The sequence below is a fragment of the Mesocricetus auratus genome, unplaced genomic scaffold (genome assembly GCF_017639785.1).
Source record: "Mesocricetus auratus isolate SY011 unplaced genomic scaffold, BCM_Maur_2.0 Super-Scaffold_100009, whole genome shotgun sequence".
Lineage (NCBI taxonomy): Eukaryota > Metazoa > Chordata > Mammalia > Rodentia > Cricetidae > Mesocricetus > Mesocricetus auratus.
This window is the reverse complement of record NW_024429193.1, coordinates 64,358,906-64,379,131: the sequence shown is the minus strand read 5'-3', so window position 1 is coordinate 64,379,131 and position 20,226 is coordinate 64,358,906. Positions and strand designations below refer to the sequence as shown.

At 44.1% G+C, this 20,226-nt stretch overlaps 1 protein-coding gene across 1 annotated transcript; it reads right to left on the bottom strand.

Annotated features, from left to right (window-relative positions):
- Positions 1-17,990: 17,990 nt before the first annotated feature.
- LOC101834488 (cornifin alpha) lies at positions 17,991-19,939 on the bottom strand. The gene is made up of 2 exons (XM_005080254.3): positions 19,826-19,939; positions 17,991-18,672 (listed from the first exon to the last, which is right to left on the bottom strand). Exons 1-2 carry the CDS (start codon positions 19,909-19,911, stop codon positions 18,288-18,290), a joined length of 471 nt encoding a protein of 156 aa, XP_005080311.2. The 5' UTR covers positions 19,912-19,939; the 3' UTR covers positions 17,991-18,287.
- Positions 19,940-20,226: the final 287 nt, after the last annotated feature.

The following is a 20,226-nucleotide window of genomic DNA, read 5'->3' as shown; positions in this document are numbered from 1 at the left end:
GGACTATGCTTAATTTAGGCACAAGGATACATATTTATCTTTTGAGAGTGCTTAATGAACGCATGTACATACTCACACACGTAAGTAATAAAATAAATCTAAAAACAAATGATTATATAAAGAGATGGAAATATGGAAGAAAGAGGATGGAAATGAAGGGATGAAGCTGCTGTTATAAAAGCCTGAAGACCTGAGTTCAGGTCCCCATCTTCCTTGTACAAGGTGTGGATGCTGCTGAACATCTGTAATCCAAGAACTGGGAAAGAGTATAGGAGGGTGACCAGAGTCAGCTTGTCTAGCCAATGGAGCTCAGGGTTTAGTGAGAGACCTCCTTTCAAAAAATAAAGTGGAGAGTGACAGAGTTAGACTCTTAACATTAACCTTCAGCCTCCACATGCATAGAAACATATGTGCATGAAAGCTAATACACACATACCATACATGCAAATAGACATACAAAATAATAAATAAATATGTTAATAAGAAATATTTATGAAAAATCAAACTGAAATACTGGAAATGAAAACTGCAATCAGCAAAGTAAAACTCCTCTGTGGAAATCTTCATCAATAGAATGGATCAAGGAACTTCTTAAAAAAAAAACAGAATGGATCAAGGAAAAGGCATAATATCTAATATTAAAGATAAAGTGGAAGAATTAGAACATTTAAACAAAGTCAAACATAAATTAATATGATGGATTTGAGGGACTTCCAAGATGCTTGGTAAACTATGAAATGACTAAATCTAAGAATCATGAAATAGTAAAGTGGCCCTCCCCTATAATCAGATTAGTGACTACCCTAAGTGCCATCATAGAGCCTACATCCAGTAACTGATGGAAGCAGATGCTCCTGAAGCTTAATTGGAGAAAGGGAGGAGGAATTATATTGCGACCCCCGGGAAGGGACCCCCGACCCGCGGGGGTGAGGTGATGAGGGTCGCTACTAATTTAGTGGGCCTTCACGAGCAGATCCGATCTGGAAATTGAACTTCAAGAGGTTAATGGAAACAGGCTCAAGACAACGTTCGCTGATCAAGAGCCTTTATTTTTTGGGGCGCGCTGGAACTTATAGAGGAAGGACCTCAGGGGGTGGTACAAGCATGTCAATCAAGTCTCAATTCAAATATACACCAAATACGGTAAAGACAAAGCTGTAATTTTCCATCAGTCATCAGTTACATTCCACAAATGCTTGTCAGTGTAAGTCAGGTGCAAGAATTAGGGAAGGGTAGGAAGTGTACAGCAGAACACTATAATTTTGTTAACAAAGACAATTGCTCTGTAAGGGTACTTCCCTCTGGCTAGGCGGGTGGGCTGCCCTGTGTAAATTTAACTTTAATGGTTAGCCTTTTCCTTTGTCTCAAGGGCATGTGTGCTCACAGTCACGTAGGCGGAAGGCCAAGAAACGGTTGACAGACTCCATTTTGTTCAAGGTTCTAGCAGTCCCCAACATCTCCCCCCTTTTCTATATAGTAAAAGAAGAGAGCAATTGGGTGGAGTGCCTGTCTTAGGTTACCTGGTGGGCTTCCAGTTCTGGACATGGCGAGAGAGGATACGAATTAAGTTTTTGCCGGCAATGTTTAGAGAGCCATGTTTGCTCCCAGATTCTGGCACCAAGCTATCCCCGTCTTAAGCATCTCCACAGCCTGGAGCAGAGTGAACGCGGGCGGTTGGCCAGGTACTCAAACTCCTGAAAGCTCAAAGGCTGGAATGTAGGTTTGTCTACAGCCTCAGGTTCTTCGGGGTCTTGTTGAGAGAGCTGCTGATAGTGAACCTGAACTGAATTTTTGGTAGCCTCATCAACCTGATTTTTAACAAAACCAGTAAGTCGGCGAAATGCCCAAGGACCAAAGGAAATAAGTAACATAAGGCCAATAAAAGGTCCTAACAAACTAGGCAGCAAAGTCGATAGCCAGGGAGAGGTAGAAAACCAATTTTTGTACCAAGATTCACTTTGATCCAAATTTCTTTTTGTTTCTTCCAGACTCTGTTCAACTCTTCTGATACTATCTCTAACTAATCCTGATTTGTCTTTGAAAAAGCAACATTCCTCTTTAAGGGCGGCACAAACTCCTCCCTCCCGCAAAAAGGCGAGGTCGAGACCTCGGCGGTTTTGTTGTATCACTTCAGCTATGGAACCAACAGTTTGTTCTAAGTAATCTAAACCTCTTTTTAGCTCATCTATGTCTCTAATAACAGTGCAGGTTAGAGCATTAACAGAGTCCTTTGTCTGGATTAGGGAGTAAATTCCTGTGCCAGCACCTGCTGCACCCAGACCAACCAATATGGCTAATGTGAGGGCGGTGACCGGCTCTCTTTTTTTGGTGAGAGAGAGTTACAGTTAGATCACTTTGGGGCAATAAATCAGATTCAGGGCGAACAGTCAATTTGGGCACGAGTACAACAAGGACGCAGTAGTCCTTGTGCGCAAGGAAAACATCTACAATAATATGTGGGGATAACCCTGTGGAGCAAGCAAAAAAGGTGAGGTTGGGGGCAATAAGGAAGGAAGCATGAGTAGCAACTTGCATGGTTTGAGTACATGCTTCTAACAGCGGTGTGGGGGGGAAGCATACGTGGTCCCAAAAGGCAGAGTCCAGATCCCACGACCTGTCCTAAGGTCATGCCGTGTGGTTGTGGCTGCGTGCCCCAGCAAAGCAGATTGGTGTTGTTGGTGTAGATGGGTGAGCCGAAGGCTGCAATTCCTTCGTAGAATGGAGAGATGGGCGAATAGCAAATCCAGCAGCGCTCATAGGTGGTGTTGGAGAGTGCCTGGGCCGAGGCGTTGACCATCTGAAGGATGAGGTCCGCGGTGGAGACTGGACCGGCGGCGGGCATGGTGGGTTGATGAACAGTGGTGGCGGCAGCTGGAGCTGGAGAATCAAGATTAGGACGAGGGCGAGGGGCAGCAGCCTTCGGTAGGAATGAGCCACCACCAGAGGGGTATAAAAAAGGATTGGGGCCAACAGCAATAGGGCGAAAGGAAGGGATTTCTTTCAAAAGTCTAATGGAAAAGGTGAGGCCTGGGTCTGTGCCAGAAACATATAGGCGTAGACCCCAGTAAGCGCCTCGGGAACCTTCCCAGAGGAACCTTTTTCCTGCAGCTGTAAACTGGATATGTAGGAGGTTGCACCAACTGCGTGAACAAAGGGGATTAAGTGGTGGTGGGCCAGAATTAAGCTGTCTGGCCGGGGGATGTAAGGAGGGAAACTAAAATTCAAAAGGAGAAATGGAAGAAGTAGCAGGCGATGCGGCGTCATCTTCACTGGGAGTTTTGTTATCAACAGCATCTGAAAGAGAAAACAAGAGATTCCTCAGGGGCTTTTTCCCTGGGAGGGTTATAAAGCTTGACCAGTTTGTCTGGAAGCCAGCGTTTCTCCATTGCTGGTGTTATAAAAGCAAGCATGTTCTTTTCCCCAGGTAAGGACTGGGTGAGGACCGGGCCATTGGCCCGTGTGCACATCCTTCCAAAGTACCTGTTGAAAGTTTTCACAGGTGGAAGGGTGCCAGAGCCGATCAGCTGCTGATCCAGAGAGAGAAAGTTGAGCACAAAAAGTACATGATTTAAAAGTAGGCGATGCTTGCCTTTGCGAGCGTACAGGGTTTTGCTTTCGGAAGAAAGCTTAAAGAGCATATTTTTTAAGGTCTGATTAGTTCGCTCTACAACTCCCTGTCCTTGGGGGTTAAGGGGAATTCCTGTTTTGTGGATAATGCCAAATTTTTTACAAAAATCCTTAAATTTAGAACTAATGTACCCTGGGCCATTGTCAGTTTTAATGGCGATAGGGACAGGAATAATAGTAAAACAATGTAAAATATGGGCAATAACGTCTTTGGTGGCCTCTCCTGTTTGGAGAGAGGCACAAGCAAAGCCACTAAAGGTATCCACCATAACATGAATATATTTAAGATTACCAAAGGCAGAATAATGAGTAACATCCATTTGCCAAAGCTCACCAGGCACAAGACCACAGGGGTTGACTCCTGTATGAGGCTCAGGCAAAAGGGAGAGGCAAGCTTTGCACGATTTAACTATCTCTCGAGCCTGTTTACGAGTGATGGAATATTGTAGCCTAAGTGTTTGTGCATTAAGGTGATGTAATCTATGAGCTTGTTGTGCTAACTGTAAAGAGTTAGACTGATCAAACACAAACCAAAGAAAAGTCAGAGGTAGCTTTTATGCATCTGTCTGAAAGGTTTTTAGAAACCACCTTCTGTAGTGATTTGGATAAGCCGATACATTCAACTTGAGAGACAATAAAATGGCAGAACAAATCCAAAGACATAAAGTGAAGGCTCTGTAATGGCACTGATCACACACACACACATACACACATACATACACACACATACAGCGGTTTGAGTGTAAAAGCTCCTTTAGTTTCAGACACTGGGTACCCTGACCACAGACAGTTTGTGTGGGGCTGAATAGAGCATGGATTTAGAACCCAGCAGGGTCACAAAGCTTCAGGTGCCCCTGCCACCCATGGATGTATCATAAACGACACTGTGACACAGCAGTGACCTCACAGCTTTAAGTTTAGGACTGGCTAAAGAAATGCAGCAATGGCCTGGTAACACTAGCTGGGCCATTCCGATGCTGTCCAAGCTGACAAAGGCCACATGGAACTAGAATGGCATACTTTTGGGGGCCTGGCCGATCACAAGAAAACTAAACAGACCAAAAGTGCCACAAAGACTCCTAACTAATACGTTTACATTCAAGCCTTCTCTTTAGGTCTAAAAGAGCATGCTGTTTAGAGGTGGAAAACTTTTTATTGGAAAGTCAGACAAGGCCATTCCACAGTGCTCGAGAGAGCAGAGTCTAGTCCGCACACTCTAGCATATAATACTGAAATGTGTTGGGATCGTAAAAGCAAGGCAATGTCCCAGCACAAGATCAGTGCAATTTACAGGATCAACATGCCTGCCACAGGATGCCCATGACAGAGCTACACGTGTACTGTCTATGGTGAGCCAGCCAGCACAGTTACTTTGGGGAAGGGTTTAAAACATAAACAAAATGTTTGAATTCGCAAATGAGGCATATGAACACCAAGGGAGTGTAACATCTACTCAGGGCACATTTCTTTTTTCATAGGTGTGAAAAATGAGTTAGGGAGAGATCACAGAAAGGTTGCTTATGGCATACCTGGGACTACTGGGATTGTCCACTGCCTGTGTAGCAAAATGCCCATGAAAAATCCTTGTAACAATCCAAGAGTTCAGGGCCATGCTGAGGGCCCTGAAGGTTTATTCCTGTGATCAGCCAGCGCTACCACCACAGGGACTACCAAGAGAGGCCACCTAGCCTCAAAGGACTCCTAGACACTCAGGGGTCCCAGCTGTTAGCTGCATGACTCTAGGCTGATCTACCTTTAACACATTGTATCAAATATAGAATTTGATTGAAAAACTGCTTGTAAAAATAAAATTTAAATCACCCTGTAGATCAATGCAAAAGCATACCACACCGATACATCTATAAGAAAAACAATTCATCCAGAAAAACTACATCTGTGGCTTCCAAAAATAAAGCATCCACAAACCTGATTTCTTTTTGATAACGAAAATAAGGGTATTCCAAGGGGATGTGGAGAGTTCTATATGGCCAGCATTGAATTGCTCCTGCACAAGCTGCTGGGCTGCTTCTAATTTTTTTTTTTGACTAGAGGCTATTGTCCTACCCAGACAGAATCATCATTTATCCAGGTGATTTTTATCTGCCGGGGCGGGGATGGGGTGGGGTGGGGTACAGGGGGAGGTAGTAACCACTACTGAAAATTTTGAGCAGGTGGGCTATAGCCAAGGCCCGCTCTATCATCGGGATTTTGGCGAGCCGCTTCTTCGGCTCAAGCCGCCTGTCTAGTGCGTGGTTGCCCCTGTGCCGCAGGAAGAGGTCTAGCAGGGAGAGGTGGTTCAGCTCCCTACCCTTCAGGGTCAAAAAGAGGGAACTGGAGTTTACGTGATGCCGAGGAGAGGAGCTGTGAAAACTTGTCGCTGAGAGCTTGAACGAGAGAGGAAGCAAGAGAATCGACAGTGGAGGAGTATTTGGGAGCAAAAGGTTGAGGAAGATCAGGGAGCTAGGAAAGATCGTAGGCAGGAGGTCTCGTGGCCAGAGAGACCTCACGCCCGAACCCGAAGGTATGCGGCAGCCTCTTCCTCTAGCTCCTGGGCGTCCCCAGGATCGAGAGGTTCCTCAGGAGGAGCAGAGGCGACAGCCCGTAGGGAGGGGTAGATACAGGTGGCTAGAGAGCGAACCTTAGGGGCAAATGAAGTAGGTTGATCAGAAGGAGAAGGAGGAAGCTTATCAAAGTCAGAGTTAGCAGAGGAAGAGGAACAATCTTTAGAAAGATCAGCGACAGAACTTGCCCTGGAGCTGCACTAGAACACCCTCAGGAAGCGACCTCTAGATGTTGTTGGGCATCTTTAAGAATTTGTTCATTTCAGAGGCTTTCCTCCGCGTTAACAATGATACTTTTTAAGAGATCCCAATACTGCTGCATAATCTTTTTATCGCTTTCAGAGCCTTTGGTTTCAAAATAATTAGGTAATTCGGCCCCGACTTGTTCCCAAGTACTGCAAACTATTTTTGGACAGGTAATGACAAACCAGGGACAAACTTCATGTACAAAAAGCAAAAACTTAAGTAAATCTTTTTTCTTAACCTCAATGTTTCTATCTCTTAATTCTTCCTGAATTCCTTTAATAAATATGGCTTCCTTATTTTTTTTTTTTAACCTCAGTGTATCTATCTCTTAATTCTTCTTGAATTCCTTTAATAAATCTAGCTTCTTTGCTGATACTAGTCCCCATTTTCGCGGGACGGATGGGACGGCGGTGTTAACCTAGGTCATTAGACTAACCCTACTCTGCGCCACCCGGATGGGGCTTACCTGACGCCTTACGAGTGGGCTCCGGACTCGTCGCGCCTCTGCCGTCCGATCGGTGGTCTGTAACTCGTGTCCCACGTGGGCGCCAGTTGCGACCCCCGGGAAGGGACCCCCGACCCGTGGGGGTGAGGTGATGAGGGTCGCTACTAATTTAGTGGGCCTTCACGAGCAGATCCGATCTGGAAATTGAACTTCAAGAGGTTAATGGAAACAGGCTCAAGACAACGTTCGCTGATCAAGAGCCTTTATTTTTTTGGGGCGCGCTGGAACTTATAGAGGAAGGACCTCAGGGGGTGGTACAAGCATGTCAATCAAGTCTCAATTCAAATATACACCAAATACGGTAAAGACAAAGCTGTAATTTTCCATCAGTCATCAGTTACATTCCACAAATGCTTGTCAGTGTAAGTCAGGTGCAAGAATTAGGGAAGGGTAGGAAGTGTACAGCAGAACACTATAATTTTGTTAACAAAGACAATTGCTCTGTAAGGGTACTTCCCTCTGGCTAGGCGGGTGGGCTGCCCTGTGTAAATTTAACTTTAATGGTTAGCCTTTTCCTTTGTCTCAAGGGCATGTGTGCTCACAGTCACGTAGGCGGAAGGCCAAGAAACGGTTGACAGACTCCATTTTGTTCAAGGTTCTAGCAGTCCCCAACATTATATGATCAAGGGGATGGGAAGGTCATGATTGGGAAAGCCACAGAGACCACTGACCCAAACTAATGGGAGCTCATGAACTCTGGACTGACAGCTGGGGATCCTGCAAGGAACCAAACTAAACCCTCTGAATATGGGTGACAGTTACATGGCTTGATCTGTTACAGGGATGCCTGGCAGTGGGACCAGAACTTATCCTGGGTGTATGACCTGGCTTTTTGGAGCCCATTTCCTATAGTGGGATGTCTTGCTCAGTCTGGATGTAGGGGCGAGAGGCTAGGTCCTGCTTCAACTTGGTATGCCAGACTTTGTTGACTCTCTGAGGGAGGCCTTGTTCCCTCTGAGGAGTGGATTTGGGGTGGGATTTGGGGAGGTGGGGAAGGGAGAAGGGGAGAGATAGGGAACTGTGGCTAGTATGTAAAATGAAAAAAATAAATAAAAAGGAAAAAAAGAAACATGAAATAGGAGAATACCTTTATTCTGAAAGCACAGAAAATATTTCTAGCAAAACCATAGCAGAAAATCCTCAAAATGTGATGAAAAGATGGCAGTCTAGATACAGGAGACATACAGACCACCAAAAAGACAAGATAAAAAACAACTTTCTTCATAATACTATCATTTAACTACCGAATATTCAGAACAAAGGAAGTAGATTAAAAGTGCCAGGAGAGAATGACTAAGTCATATATAAAGGCAGTCCCATCAGGACCAGATGTTTTCTCATCAGAAACTTTAAAGGCCATAGGGACTTGGAATGATGCATTTCAAGTTTTAAAAGACAACAACTGTCAACCCTGACTACCATGGGCAGTGAACATGTCTGTTATCATTGGAAGAAATAGAAATCTTTCCTTGACTAAAAGAAGACTAAAGGAATTCATGACCAATCACCCAGATTTGCAGCACATAATTAAAGCAATCTTCCAGACTTAAGAGGAAGAAAAGCACCCATGAAGCCACAGAATAAAATAAATCACAATTGTATAATAGTTAATGAAGAGAGGGATGAGAAAACCCCAAATACTGTAACACCAACAAATGATAGGAGTTACTGAATTCTTTTCAGTAATATCTGACTATTAATGATCTAACCTTTTTGATCAGATGAAAAAATACAAGCAGAATTTATAAAAAAAAGTAAGATCCATCTATGTGTTTTTGCCAAGTAATGTACCTCATCATAAAATATAGACTCTACTTTGAGCCGGGCGATGGTGGCGCATGCCTTTAATCCCAGCACTCGGGAGGCAGAGGCAGACGGATCTCTGTGAGTTCGAGGCTGGGCTGGACCAATAGCCTCCAAAACAATACAGAGAAACCCTGTCTCGAAAAACCAAAACATATATATATATATACACACTCTACTTTGGGTTGAAGCGCATCCTGCTAAGGGCTGTTGTAAGATATTCAAGCATTTAGAAGTATGACCGTGGAAATTGATCGCCACAAAAGAAGTTTGAGACACAAGGACAGAGAACAGAGGACAAGGGACAGCTATCTAGCCAGCAGAATCAAAGGAAGAGTGGGCTCATTAATTGGAAGATGGAGTTTCTGACTCCCATCCTTCATCTGTCTACATGGATGTTATTGAAATTTTCCTTTCTTGTTCCACCCTGCCATGCTGTATTGCAATGAAGAAGAGACAGTTTGTATTTTTAAAAAAGACTTATTTGTTTATTATGTATATATTGTCCTGCCTGCATGTGTCCCTGCAGGCCAGAAGAGGGTGCCAGATCTCATTACAGACAGCTGTGAGCCACCTTGTGGTTGCTGGGAATTGAACTCAGAACCTCTAGAAAAGCAACCAGTGCTCTTAACCTCTGAGCCATCTCTCCAGCTCCAACAGTTTGAATTTTTTATGCCATAATGTTTTGGTTTATGGAGATATGATTCATGATGAGCTGATGCAAATGACTGTATATCTCCCCAAATGGTGAGGTGGGGGATGGAAAGTTAACTTCCTTCCATGACTTCTTCTGCAGGAGGTATGTCATGTGAATGATAAAGGGTCGGGGTGAGGGAATATACAATTGATGAATAAAGGGGTGGACTCTTCAAGGTTTTGAGATATCCTTGATGTCTGTTTTCTTCCTCTCCCAAGTGTAAACATGATTTATACTCCAGATTCAGTGCATTTTCATGATACTATAGAAATGAATTCTCCCCAGTAAACTGTAGGCACAATAATGATCACCTCTAAACTCCAGGAGCAAGTTTTCCTGCCTTTAACTAGGCACTTTCAAGTTCATGCAGAGGTGTGAAATGGAGAGACCTGGAAGGTGCTCAAACTGCACGGGGCAAGGAGCCCAAGTCACCTGAGTGATGGGTAGGGCAAAACCTCTTGCCAATACACAAGGCAGATGTTGCTGTCAAATCAATCACTCATTAAGATGATGAACTCTCACTACCCCATCAGATATGCAATGACTTGGACAACTTGGTGGAGCAGGCTGAGCCCCTGGGACACAGAGGATGTTCCTGCATCCATGAGAAGTCAGATCTGAGTACTAGTGGAGTGTGTGACATGAGACCTGCAGGGCAATTTGGCATGGGCTCTGCATATCAAGAGCCGAACCTATTAATACACAAATACCAGAGGAGGCCTAAAAAGAGAGAAAAGTACAGACAGGCCACTTGACTCTGGGGAAATATGCGTGTGGACAAGTGTTGAACATAAACCAGAAAATGGACAGAGTGCAAAGGCAGAGCAGGAAGGGAAGTGGGGAACCAAGCAGAGGTGGAGGGAGCAGCCTGTGGAGGAAGTTGACTAGGAAAGTGCTTGAAACAATTACTTGGGGAAGAGATACCAGAACCAGAATCAGGAGGATATAGCCAGCAGGCTAGTGTGAACCCCCTTATAAAAAGTTCTTGTGGATGTCCATGGTCTGTGCTGTAGCCTGTTGATGCTCATGGGCTGTGTTGCTATACATGGCCATGTTGATCTGAGTGACCTGTGCTGCCACCTGAGGCATGTTGATGTCCTTGGTTTATGCTGCCACTGAGGGCTATGATGTGACCTTGGCCCGTGCAGTGGCAGAGGGCAGTGTTGATGTCTTCGGTCTGTACTGCCACTGGAGACCATGCTGAGATTTGTGGCATGTGCTGATGTTAGAGACCATGTGGATGTCTGAGGTCCATGCTGTCACCAGAAACCATGTGTATGTCCATGATCTGTGCTCACACTGATGCTAAAGGGCAAGGAAGCTATTTTTTGCCATGGTATTGATGACTACAGACTCACAGTTGGGAAGGAAGGACATAGACGGTTTCTGTGACAACCCCAACTGCACTCACGCACCCCCTAAAAAAATAACAGCCTAGACAAAAAGCCATAGAAGACAGCTCTTAGCAACTGTGATAAGGATGCTGAAGTGTAGCTTTCCACAGTTGATGGCTTCTAGTGGAGATGAGGATGGGGAAGGACTAACCACTGGGAGTTTGATCATGTTCCAATGAGTATATGGGCAACACAAATTGCACTTGTTTTCTTTTACTTCTTTTTGGGAGGAGTCACAAGGGTTTGGATGGTAGACATGTGAGGACTGAGAAGTGAACATACTTGGGGTTCATGATGTGAAATTCCCAAATAACCAGTAAAAACAGTAAGAATAGGGTGTTCTTGTATAAACCAGGTACTGTGCATTTTTTCTTTGGCACACATGGGTGATACCAAAGCAGCCTTGTGCCAGAAGCCAGCTTTCATTCACTCATCCTCAATCTGCTGATTAAAAGAGCCATGTTAGCAATGGAGAGAGGGCTCAGTGGTTAGCAGCACTTATTGCTCTTGCAGTGGATCTGGGTTTGGTTCCCAGCACTCACATGGTGTCTCAAAGCCACCTGAAACTCCATTCCCAGGAGATCTGACACTTTCTTTCTGCCTTCTTGGGCACACATGTAGTACTCATGCATGCATGTAGTCAAACAGTCATATAATATAATTAAATAAATTAACCTAAACATATTTTTTGAAGACCCAGAAAAGTGGAAAGAAGGACAAAGACATCTAACACATCCCCTTCCCAAGTCTGTCTGCCAGGTGCTTAAGTGAGATTGAAGTTTTAATAACTGGCCAAGGACATGCTACCTATGTAGTTCTGGTCAAAGTGTTGTCCCATCTACCACCTGACCATCATTGCCTGGGCTACACTGTAATCCTGTAAAGTGGTTTGTCAAGTTGTTAGAACTGTGAGAAATATCCTTCTGGGGAGACAAGTCACCTCTCAGCTAGGGCTTTTTTTCCTCTCCGTATGAGATGCCTGGAGACATTCCTATGTCTTTGGGCTATAGTGTTTCAGTAGTCTGATCGATTGAGAGACACAAATGTACTTTTACAAGAATGTGGATGTCCTTCTGTAGGCTTCGAATATGTGTTGTTTTGGCCTGTGGCAGGGCAGAATGTAGCTAGGTAAGAAATACAAACAGAGATATGGAGAGAAAGAAGGCAGAGTCAGAGAGACACCCAGTAGCCTCAGAAGGAGTAAGATGCCGGAACATTACAGATAAGTCATGGCCACATGGTAATACACAGATTAGTAAAAAGGGATTAATTTAATTGTGAGAGCTAGTCAGTAGTTAATATTAAGCCTCTGGGTGTTTATTCGGAAACTGGTGGGTGGGAGAGAAATCTCCATTTACATTATAATATCTTTTTGTTTCTGACAGGCTTGTCACATGGGGACTTGTGGTCCAAACGTGACAAATGAGGAAACCCAGATGCAGTCATGAAAAGAAGAAACTGAGTATCCACAGCTTTTTCTGAATAAGATGCTGTCAGCAAACCACATTGTGAGCCTGTAGTTCAACCTTACTGTGTGGCTTCAGGTCTTCATAAAAAGGCAGCAACTGCCCTCTACTGTTGACTCTGAAAATGACAGACTTTCACTGTAGGACATGAGCTGTAACTGTAGAGTTCTGCCTGGCCCAGTGTCCTGTAATCTTGGGATTGTACTGTCAAAGTCAGGGAGTGAGACTAGAATCTTTGTAAACCGGATAAAGTATTATTGGTTATCACACCCAAGTGTGCTCCTGTGCTCATGAATGCTCCCCCTCCCACCAAATCAATAAACTCAAGACCATAGACCCCATTATTTTCACCCTTGGGCTGATGTTCTGGAAACTGCTTTGGGCTTCAGAAATAAATATTTTTCCTCTAGTTTTTCAACATTTTAGATTTACGACATTAAAGAGATCATTTACAGAAGTGTTATATTTAAATGCAAATTTGGTTTGTGGGACAATGCTTAAAATACAGATACATTCAAAGAACAGAATGGCCAACACTTCTTGTTCAACAGACAAGCACAGACATTGTACATATTTTGCTGTATTTACTGCCATGCTTTAATTTTTGTTTTGTACACAGATGTGATTATGTGTGTTACATACCATGGTGTTTTATATGATCTTGATATTGTCCAGAATTTTTTCCATATGATAATTCTTGTTTTGTCATAGTTTGATCCGCATTTAGATACAAATCACTAAGTGTTGTTGGAGCCTAACCCCCACAGGGTCTCTGAGTTGTTTGTCAGCTGATAGCCACGGGTGCATCCTGTTTTCTAGTCCTGGTTTGCTGCCCCCACATTGCTCCACTGACATCAACATGTAGCAGGAGGAAAACACGCTCTCTTCCACCTAGGGATTTTCTACTGTGTTGTAAGACTATAATGTAAGACTGCTCCCTCCTATAAGAGAGAGATCTCTTAACACTTGCAAAATAGAGAGACCTCTTAGCACTTGCAAAATAAAGACACACACACACACACACACACACACACACACTCCTGACAATAAAGGCAGCACATGCATTTTCTTAGTACAAACAGCTGGACATCTGGTCTTCCTTTTCCTAATACCTCGGAGTTGCTTGTGGCATGGGAGTCACAATTGGAGGTCCCACTGAGATCCAGAGAGACTTAGAAAGACTGGGAAAGATCGGCCAGAAAGAAGACTCACGAGAGGAGAGACTCGAGACAGAAAATAATTAAAAATAGGTACCTCAACTTCTAACAGTAAAATTGAATGGTTAAATCTCCAGGCTTTTGCTTGAGAGATCACCTCCTAAGGAGGTGTATTAAATTAATCTCCAGTCTTTTGCCTGATCCATTGAGGTCAGGAAAGTAAAGGGGAACTGAGAGATTGCCCTCAAAGGCTGGTCAGCAAGTAAGGCTATGAGGGTGTATTGGAAAGGGGTACCAAGTTAGGGTTACCAGGTTAAATCTCCAGGCCTTTGCCCGCAAGGTCGAGAAAGGAAGGGGAACCTGAGAGACCACCCTCAGTTGGAGGGTGGATTGAGTAAATCTTAAGGCTTTTGCCTGAGAGATTATCCTCGGTAGGAGGATGAATTGAAAATAGGTGAATTGAGAATTGGTAACAGTTAGTAAATGAGGTACTGGTATTAAATAAAAGAAAAGAAAAAGGTAAAAGTATATGGAATGGAAAATACATGTAGAGTCTGGATACTGTGTGCTGTTGTGTTGTCTTTAAACTGTTTAATTGCTAAGAAAGAAACAAAAACTACTAAAAGACATTTGATTATCAATGCTGCTGAAACAATCCAACTTACGTATTTTGAAAATACTTTGACTTATAAATTTAAATATAGGGACAGGTTACTTGGGAAAATTTTCTGCTTTTGTTTCCACAGAAAATAAAAAGCTGCGGGTTCTTTCCAGACTAGTATGGTTTGATGAAGCAAGACCTCTGGAAGCAGTGGCCCAAGTGAATCACCATTTAAAACAGCTGAGATGATGCAGCCTTACAGACCCCAAAAATAAGGACTTATACAGGTTTTTGAGTTTTGTCATGATCCCCATGGTATGAGCAGTGCCCCTTAACAGCGGGAAGTAGTTTGGAAAGAATAATGCCCACATTCCCAAATATTGTTTATAAATGTTTATTTACCTTTATACAGGGTTGGTTACTGCTAAGGTCAATTTTGTGAGTCATCTCTAAATATTTTTACAAGGAGTGGGTATGGCTGTGGCCCCTGAGAAAAATAGCAAAAGCCTATAACATGGCCTGAGAGCCAAAGAAATCTGTATGAAAGATTCTATAGAGTAGCAAACAGTTCAAACACAATTTCAAAAAATAAAAAGGGGGAGATGTTGGGGGCCTAGCCCCCACAGGGTCTCTGAGTTGTTTGTCAGCTGATAGCCACAGGTGCATCCTGTTTTCTAGTCCTGGCTTACTGCCCCCACATTGCCCCACTGACATCAACATCTAGCAGGAGAAAAACATGCTCTCTTCCATCTGGGGTTTTTCTAATGTGTTATAAGACTACAATATAAGACTGTTCCCTCCTACATGAGAGAAACCTCTTAACACTTGGAAAATAGAGAGACCTCTTAGCACTAGCAAAATAAAGACATTTCATAGTACAAACATCTGGACACCTGGTCTTTCTTTTCCTGATACCTCGGAGTTGCTTGTGGCACGAGTGCCACAAAGTGTTATCTGCTGCGGATGATGTATCAGCCTCATCCTTTAATGTTGAATGCAGTGTTGGCATGTGTACAAGAATGACTGGTTCCTGGTGAAGTGCAGATGTGCAAAGTGTACATTTGTGTGTGTGTGTCCTGGGTATTGAATATAGGGTTTCACCTATGTCGGTCACATGGTAGCCCACTAAAGCATACCACCAAATATATGTTTTCACTTAGTTTGAGGCTGGCCTGAATGAATTTATAATCCTTTGTAATCCTTCTGCCTCAGTCTCCCAAAGTTTAAGGAATTTGGTTGATTTTGCTCAACTCTCAGTTCCTTTGACTTGTAGCTCTGAAATCCAGTGTTCTGGCTAGTGTCTAACTCCAGGTCATATATTAAGGTCATAACTCAAGGACAACATCAAGATCATATAAACTACCATGACATGCGACAGACATACTCACATCTGTGTACAAAAAAATAAGAACCTTCCCCTTTAATGATGATTGTTCTTAGAAATATGGATGACCCTTTCCATCATGGCAACCAGCCATAATTTGAGATCATCTCACATGTGAGCACACCTTATGGATCCAAGTGATGTCATTCTTTCTGCCATTTTATCAACTGCCAATTTGGAACTCCTTGGCAATCAGTTTGTGTCTTTTCCTTCCCAAGTATCACTGGCATTTTCCAAATTTGGAGCACATGTATACCACACAGGTACTACCTGCCTCCTGTTACACATATTCCAGGGATCACTGTAGCCCTTCTGAAAATCCCCCTTTCTTTCTGTAGTTAGTTCATGATCCCAGACCTTATAATCATCAGGAAAATTTGGAAGAGGGGCAGTAGAATAAATCATAAGAACCAGACAATGGGTTCAGCAATTCAAAGATGAGATTCCTTTGGCGACCTTTGGAAATCATAATCCCACGCCAGATATCTAAAATATAAACTAGATACTCTTTAACACTCTAATATTTTATGTTACACTAACCTGTTCACACTCAACTTTGGGTTTTTGTCGTATCTGCACTGATCTGCCTTCTGAAATCTGTTTACATCTTTCCTCCCCCTCTTTCTTTTGATGCATTTTCTCTTAAGCTTTATTTAAAGTGATAATGTGTATCAATGTAAGAAAGAGAGAGGGGGCATGGAAAAGGGAGAAAGAGGAGGCAGGGCAAAGGATGTTTGCATGGGAAGGGCATGAGGACCATTTTTCTTAGGCTTTTCTCAGGGCAAACACCATTCTCAACAGACACACAGTGGAATTCAAGGAGGACTGACTGAAGTAATGCGGTCAGAGTGTATGTTGCATGATTTTGGAGATCTGATCATGTGGAAATGTGTCTCACTAACTCCACATCTGACAGAGGGCTGATGTCCAAAATTTACAAAGAACTCAAGAAGCAAGTATCCAAAACACCAAAGATTCCAATCAAAAAATGGGGTACAGAACTAAATAGAGTATTCTTAATAGAGGAGACTAAAGTGGCTGAGAGACACTTGAGAAAGTGCTCAACATCCCTAGCCACCCGGTAAATGCAAATCAAAACAACTCTGAGATACCATCTCACTCCTGTCAGAATGGCTAAAATCAAAAACACCAATGACAGTTTATGCTGGAGAGGATGTGGAGAGAGGGGAACACTCCTACACTGCTGGTGGGAGTGCCAACTTTTACAGCCATGTTGGAAATCAGTATGGAGATTCCTCAGGAAAATGGGAATCAGTTTACCACAAGACCCAGCAATTCTACTCTTAGGCATATACCCAAAAGATGCCCATTCATACAGTAAGGATGTCTGTTCCACTATGTTCATAGCAGCATTATTTGTAATAACCAGAACCTGGAGGCAACCTAGATGCCCTCAACTGAAGAGTGGATAGAGAAAATGTGGTACATTTGCACAATGAAGTACTATTCAGCAGAAAAAAAACAATAGAATCTTGAAATTTGCAGGCAAATGGATGGCACTAGAAGACACCATCCTGAGTGAGGTAACCCAGTCAAAAAAAGAAACATGGTATGTACTCACTCATTTATGGATTTTAGACATGAATCAGGGGAGTGCCAGCATACAATCCAACTCCCAGAGAGTCTAGGAAACAAAACCTTCATCCAGCTACTGATGAAAGCAGAGGCAGATACCCACAGAAAAACACTGAACTGGACTAGAATCCAGTGTCAGAAAGGGAGAATTGATGGGCAAAGGAGTTAAGCGTGGCCTGGTTTAAGTTACAGAAACAGTTTACCTGAACAAAGGGGAGCTCTTGGACTCCAGATTGATGGCTGTGTGGAAAACATGGGAGTGACCCAGACCCCGTTAATGTGGGTGTCAGTGAGGAGGCCTAGGTAATCTATGGGGCCTTGGGTAGTATTTACCCCTGGTGTACAAATAGACTTTGAGTGCTCATGCTACAATATGGGAGGCTCTCTCAGCCTGGACTCTTGGGGGACGGCCTAGGCCCTGCCCTGGATGAAATGACAGTTAATGGAGATCCACCATGGAGGGCATCACCCACCTTGGTGATCAGAGTGGAGATTTGGTGGGGGACTGGAGAACCTGGTGGGGAGGGCAGGGGAGGAGGGGAGGGAGAGGGAGCTGGGATTGACATGTTAAACAAAGACTTTAGAATCAGTGATGAAGGCACCACTCACCCTCGAATGTAACCCACTCAGGGAAAGAAGGAAACCCTACCATAGCTGTGGCTCCCCAAAGTAGTAGACACAGGGTGTCCTTGAATACTCTCCTACTAATGTGTCCTCTATGTATAACAGCTACACACACACACACACACACACACACACACACACACACACACACGTGCATGTGCGCACACACACAGGCATGCATGCACGCACGCACGCACATGCACACAATCACAAAATAGGGCATCTTTTAGCTATAGACCTCCCGACCAGCTTTTGTTGTGCTATTTCCTGCTTCATACCGAGAAAGCAATGCCAGTTCAATAACCCATTGACACACAGACAGCCAGGTATGGAGTTAAAGATATTTAATTGGAGAAGAACATTGAAAATTCACTTGTCTCACTCCCTATCCCCCTTCAGATGAATCCTGAGCCATGGGAAGATTAGTCAAGACTTTGAGCCATGTTGAGAGGCTCAGGAACCCCTGAGAATGAATGTGAGAGACATCTTTTTAGGTGGTGCAAATGGGAGGGATTAAGACCTAAGGTCACATCGTGTGAAGCACAGGGCAATAGGATGAATAAGCAGAGTGGAAAGGGGCCTTGGCATGCAGTGATCAGATCTTCAAGGCATGGTTGTGGACGGCATTACTTCTGTTTTGTCTTCTGCTGGCATGGTTCCGGAGTGACATTTGAGGGGCAGGGCTCAGGAACAACTGGGTGGCAAGGCTCAGGTGTCTTGGGGTGGCAGGGCTCAGGTGCCTTCGGGTGGCAGGGCTCAGGCGCCTTGGGGTGGCAGGGCTCAGGCACCTTAGGCTGGCAGGGCTCAGGCACCTTAGGCTGGCAGGGCTCAGGAACCTTGGGGTTGCAGGGCTCAGGAACATTGGGGTTGCAGGGCTCCTTGGTTTTGGGGCCACAAGGTTCCTGGGGCGGTGGCTGGCAAGGCTGTTTCACCTGATGCTGTTGCAGCTGAGGGGGTGCAGTGCAGGGCTGCTTCTGCTGGTGGGAACTCATGTTTAGATAGCACTTGGTCCTGGAAACAGAAAAGCCAACTTAGTGATTCATTGAACAAGAAGGTAACTGTAATGTCAAGTAAATTTCATTTCAGGCTCCTTTAGAAGAAAGAGCCTCTCTCCACGATGACTTCTACACTTGAAAGCGAAACATGATGTTTTAATTTCTGGATCTTTTCAAGAGAATGAGCCAAAGGGTAGAGGGTAGTTTGCTCTGGTCCATCTCAGCAGATTCCTTCCTTATTCCCATTCTCCCCAGTCATGTTATATATCTAACTGAAGATGTTCTGAGACAGGAGTGAAAAGAGCCAAGTAGAATGACATATGCACATGAAAATCTCATGCTAAAACCTATGCCTTTATTCTAACCAAAAGCATTAATAAAAGAAAAGGCAACAAAATGTCTCAAAAAGCTGACTTCTGGGATGCTTGTGGAAATTTGGACATCGGTGCTGCCCAAGGGCAGCAGCATATCAACTTCTTCGTGAACTGAAGCACAGTATGACCTGCAGGGTGGCTATTTATTAATCCATACCTTTGTGGTTTTGCCCTTTCTCGTCTATGCTCTCACAGTTTCCTACAGATTTTCCCCATTTCCATCTCTGCTTACCAAATACCCCCCACCACCACAGTTCACGTTCCATGCTACCACTAGGGGCTGCTGTTGAGCCACACATCCTCCTGTTCACCCCTTCCCACCATGACTTATTGCACTAGCATTGTCTAAACATGGCATCTCAATTTCATGTGTGTCACCTTCTCTGCCAGACTAGAAGTTTGGTAAGCTCCAAACTGACCTGAAGAAATGCTTGGCATGCCCCCTTAATGAATTAAATTTCTATACTAAGGTTCACACCAGTGAGAACTGTAAGTAGCTCTGAAAACTCTCGGGGCCTAAACCTCAGGCTGTGTCCTACCATGATCTTAGTTGAACATCTGAGTGGGTTCTTCCTTCCCCTGCCCTGGTCTCTGATTCCATGGCTGTCTGCCAAGGTGGCCTACTGAACCATTGCTCTTCAGACCCAAACTGTGCTATAGTTTAAGCAAGCAATACTAGTGTTCTCTAGTTCTAGGTAGCACCCCACATCAACTCTGTCACAGATATTATCTTTGTGCAGTTCCCATAGTGAAAAACAGGCAAGAATTTCAAATCCATTGCAAGCAGAGACTTACCTTATGTGCAGAGAAGAGCAGGCTCTCTGGTAGTGTGGATCCTGTGTGAAGGCAACGGCCAGCTGGGTTTTTATAAGAAGGGGCATCTCGAGGAAATAGCTGCTCTGTTTTCATTTCTTACCAGTCACCCATGACTCACCCTCCTCCCCTAGTTCACCCTCTGACTCAGCTTCTGTGATGGAAACCACCCAGCTGATATGATGACACTGACAGTCTGACAATGATGTCACCTGGGTTCCCTGTCACCCTCCTCCTCAGGCCCAGGTGTCATGTTTGTGTTGGGAGAGGGTTAATGAGCTGGCCTGGAGGAGGTCGGAGGTGGTCCTGGCACCTGCTGTCTTCCTTAAGACCGGCAGAATAGTGTGTGCATGTCAACAGTAAATGGAGGAGGAAAGAGGAGG

What these genes read in the sequence shown, in the direction of transcription:
- LOC101834488 (XM_005080254.3), bottom strand. Translation starts at nt 19,911, where the DNA reads ATGCCCCTTCTTATAAAAACCCAGCTGGCCGTTGCCTTCACACAGGAT. An exon ending in TGCTCTTCTCTGCACATAAG is followed by an intron (nt 18,673 to 19,825) that starts GTAAGTCTCTGC and finishes TTCTGTTTCCAG; the next exon opens with GACCAAGTGCTATCTAAACA.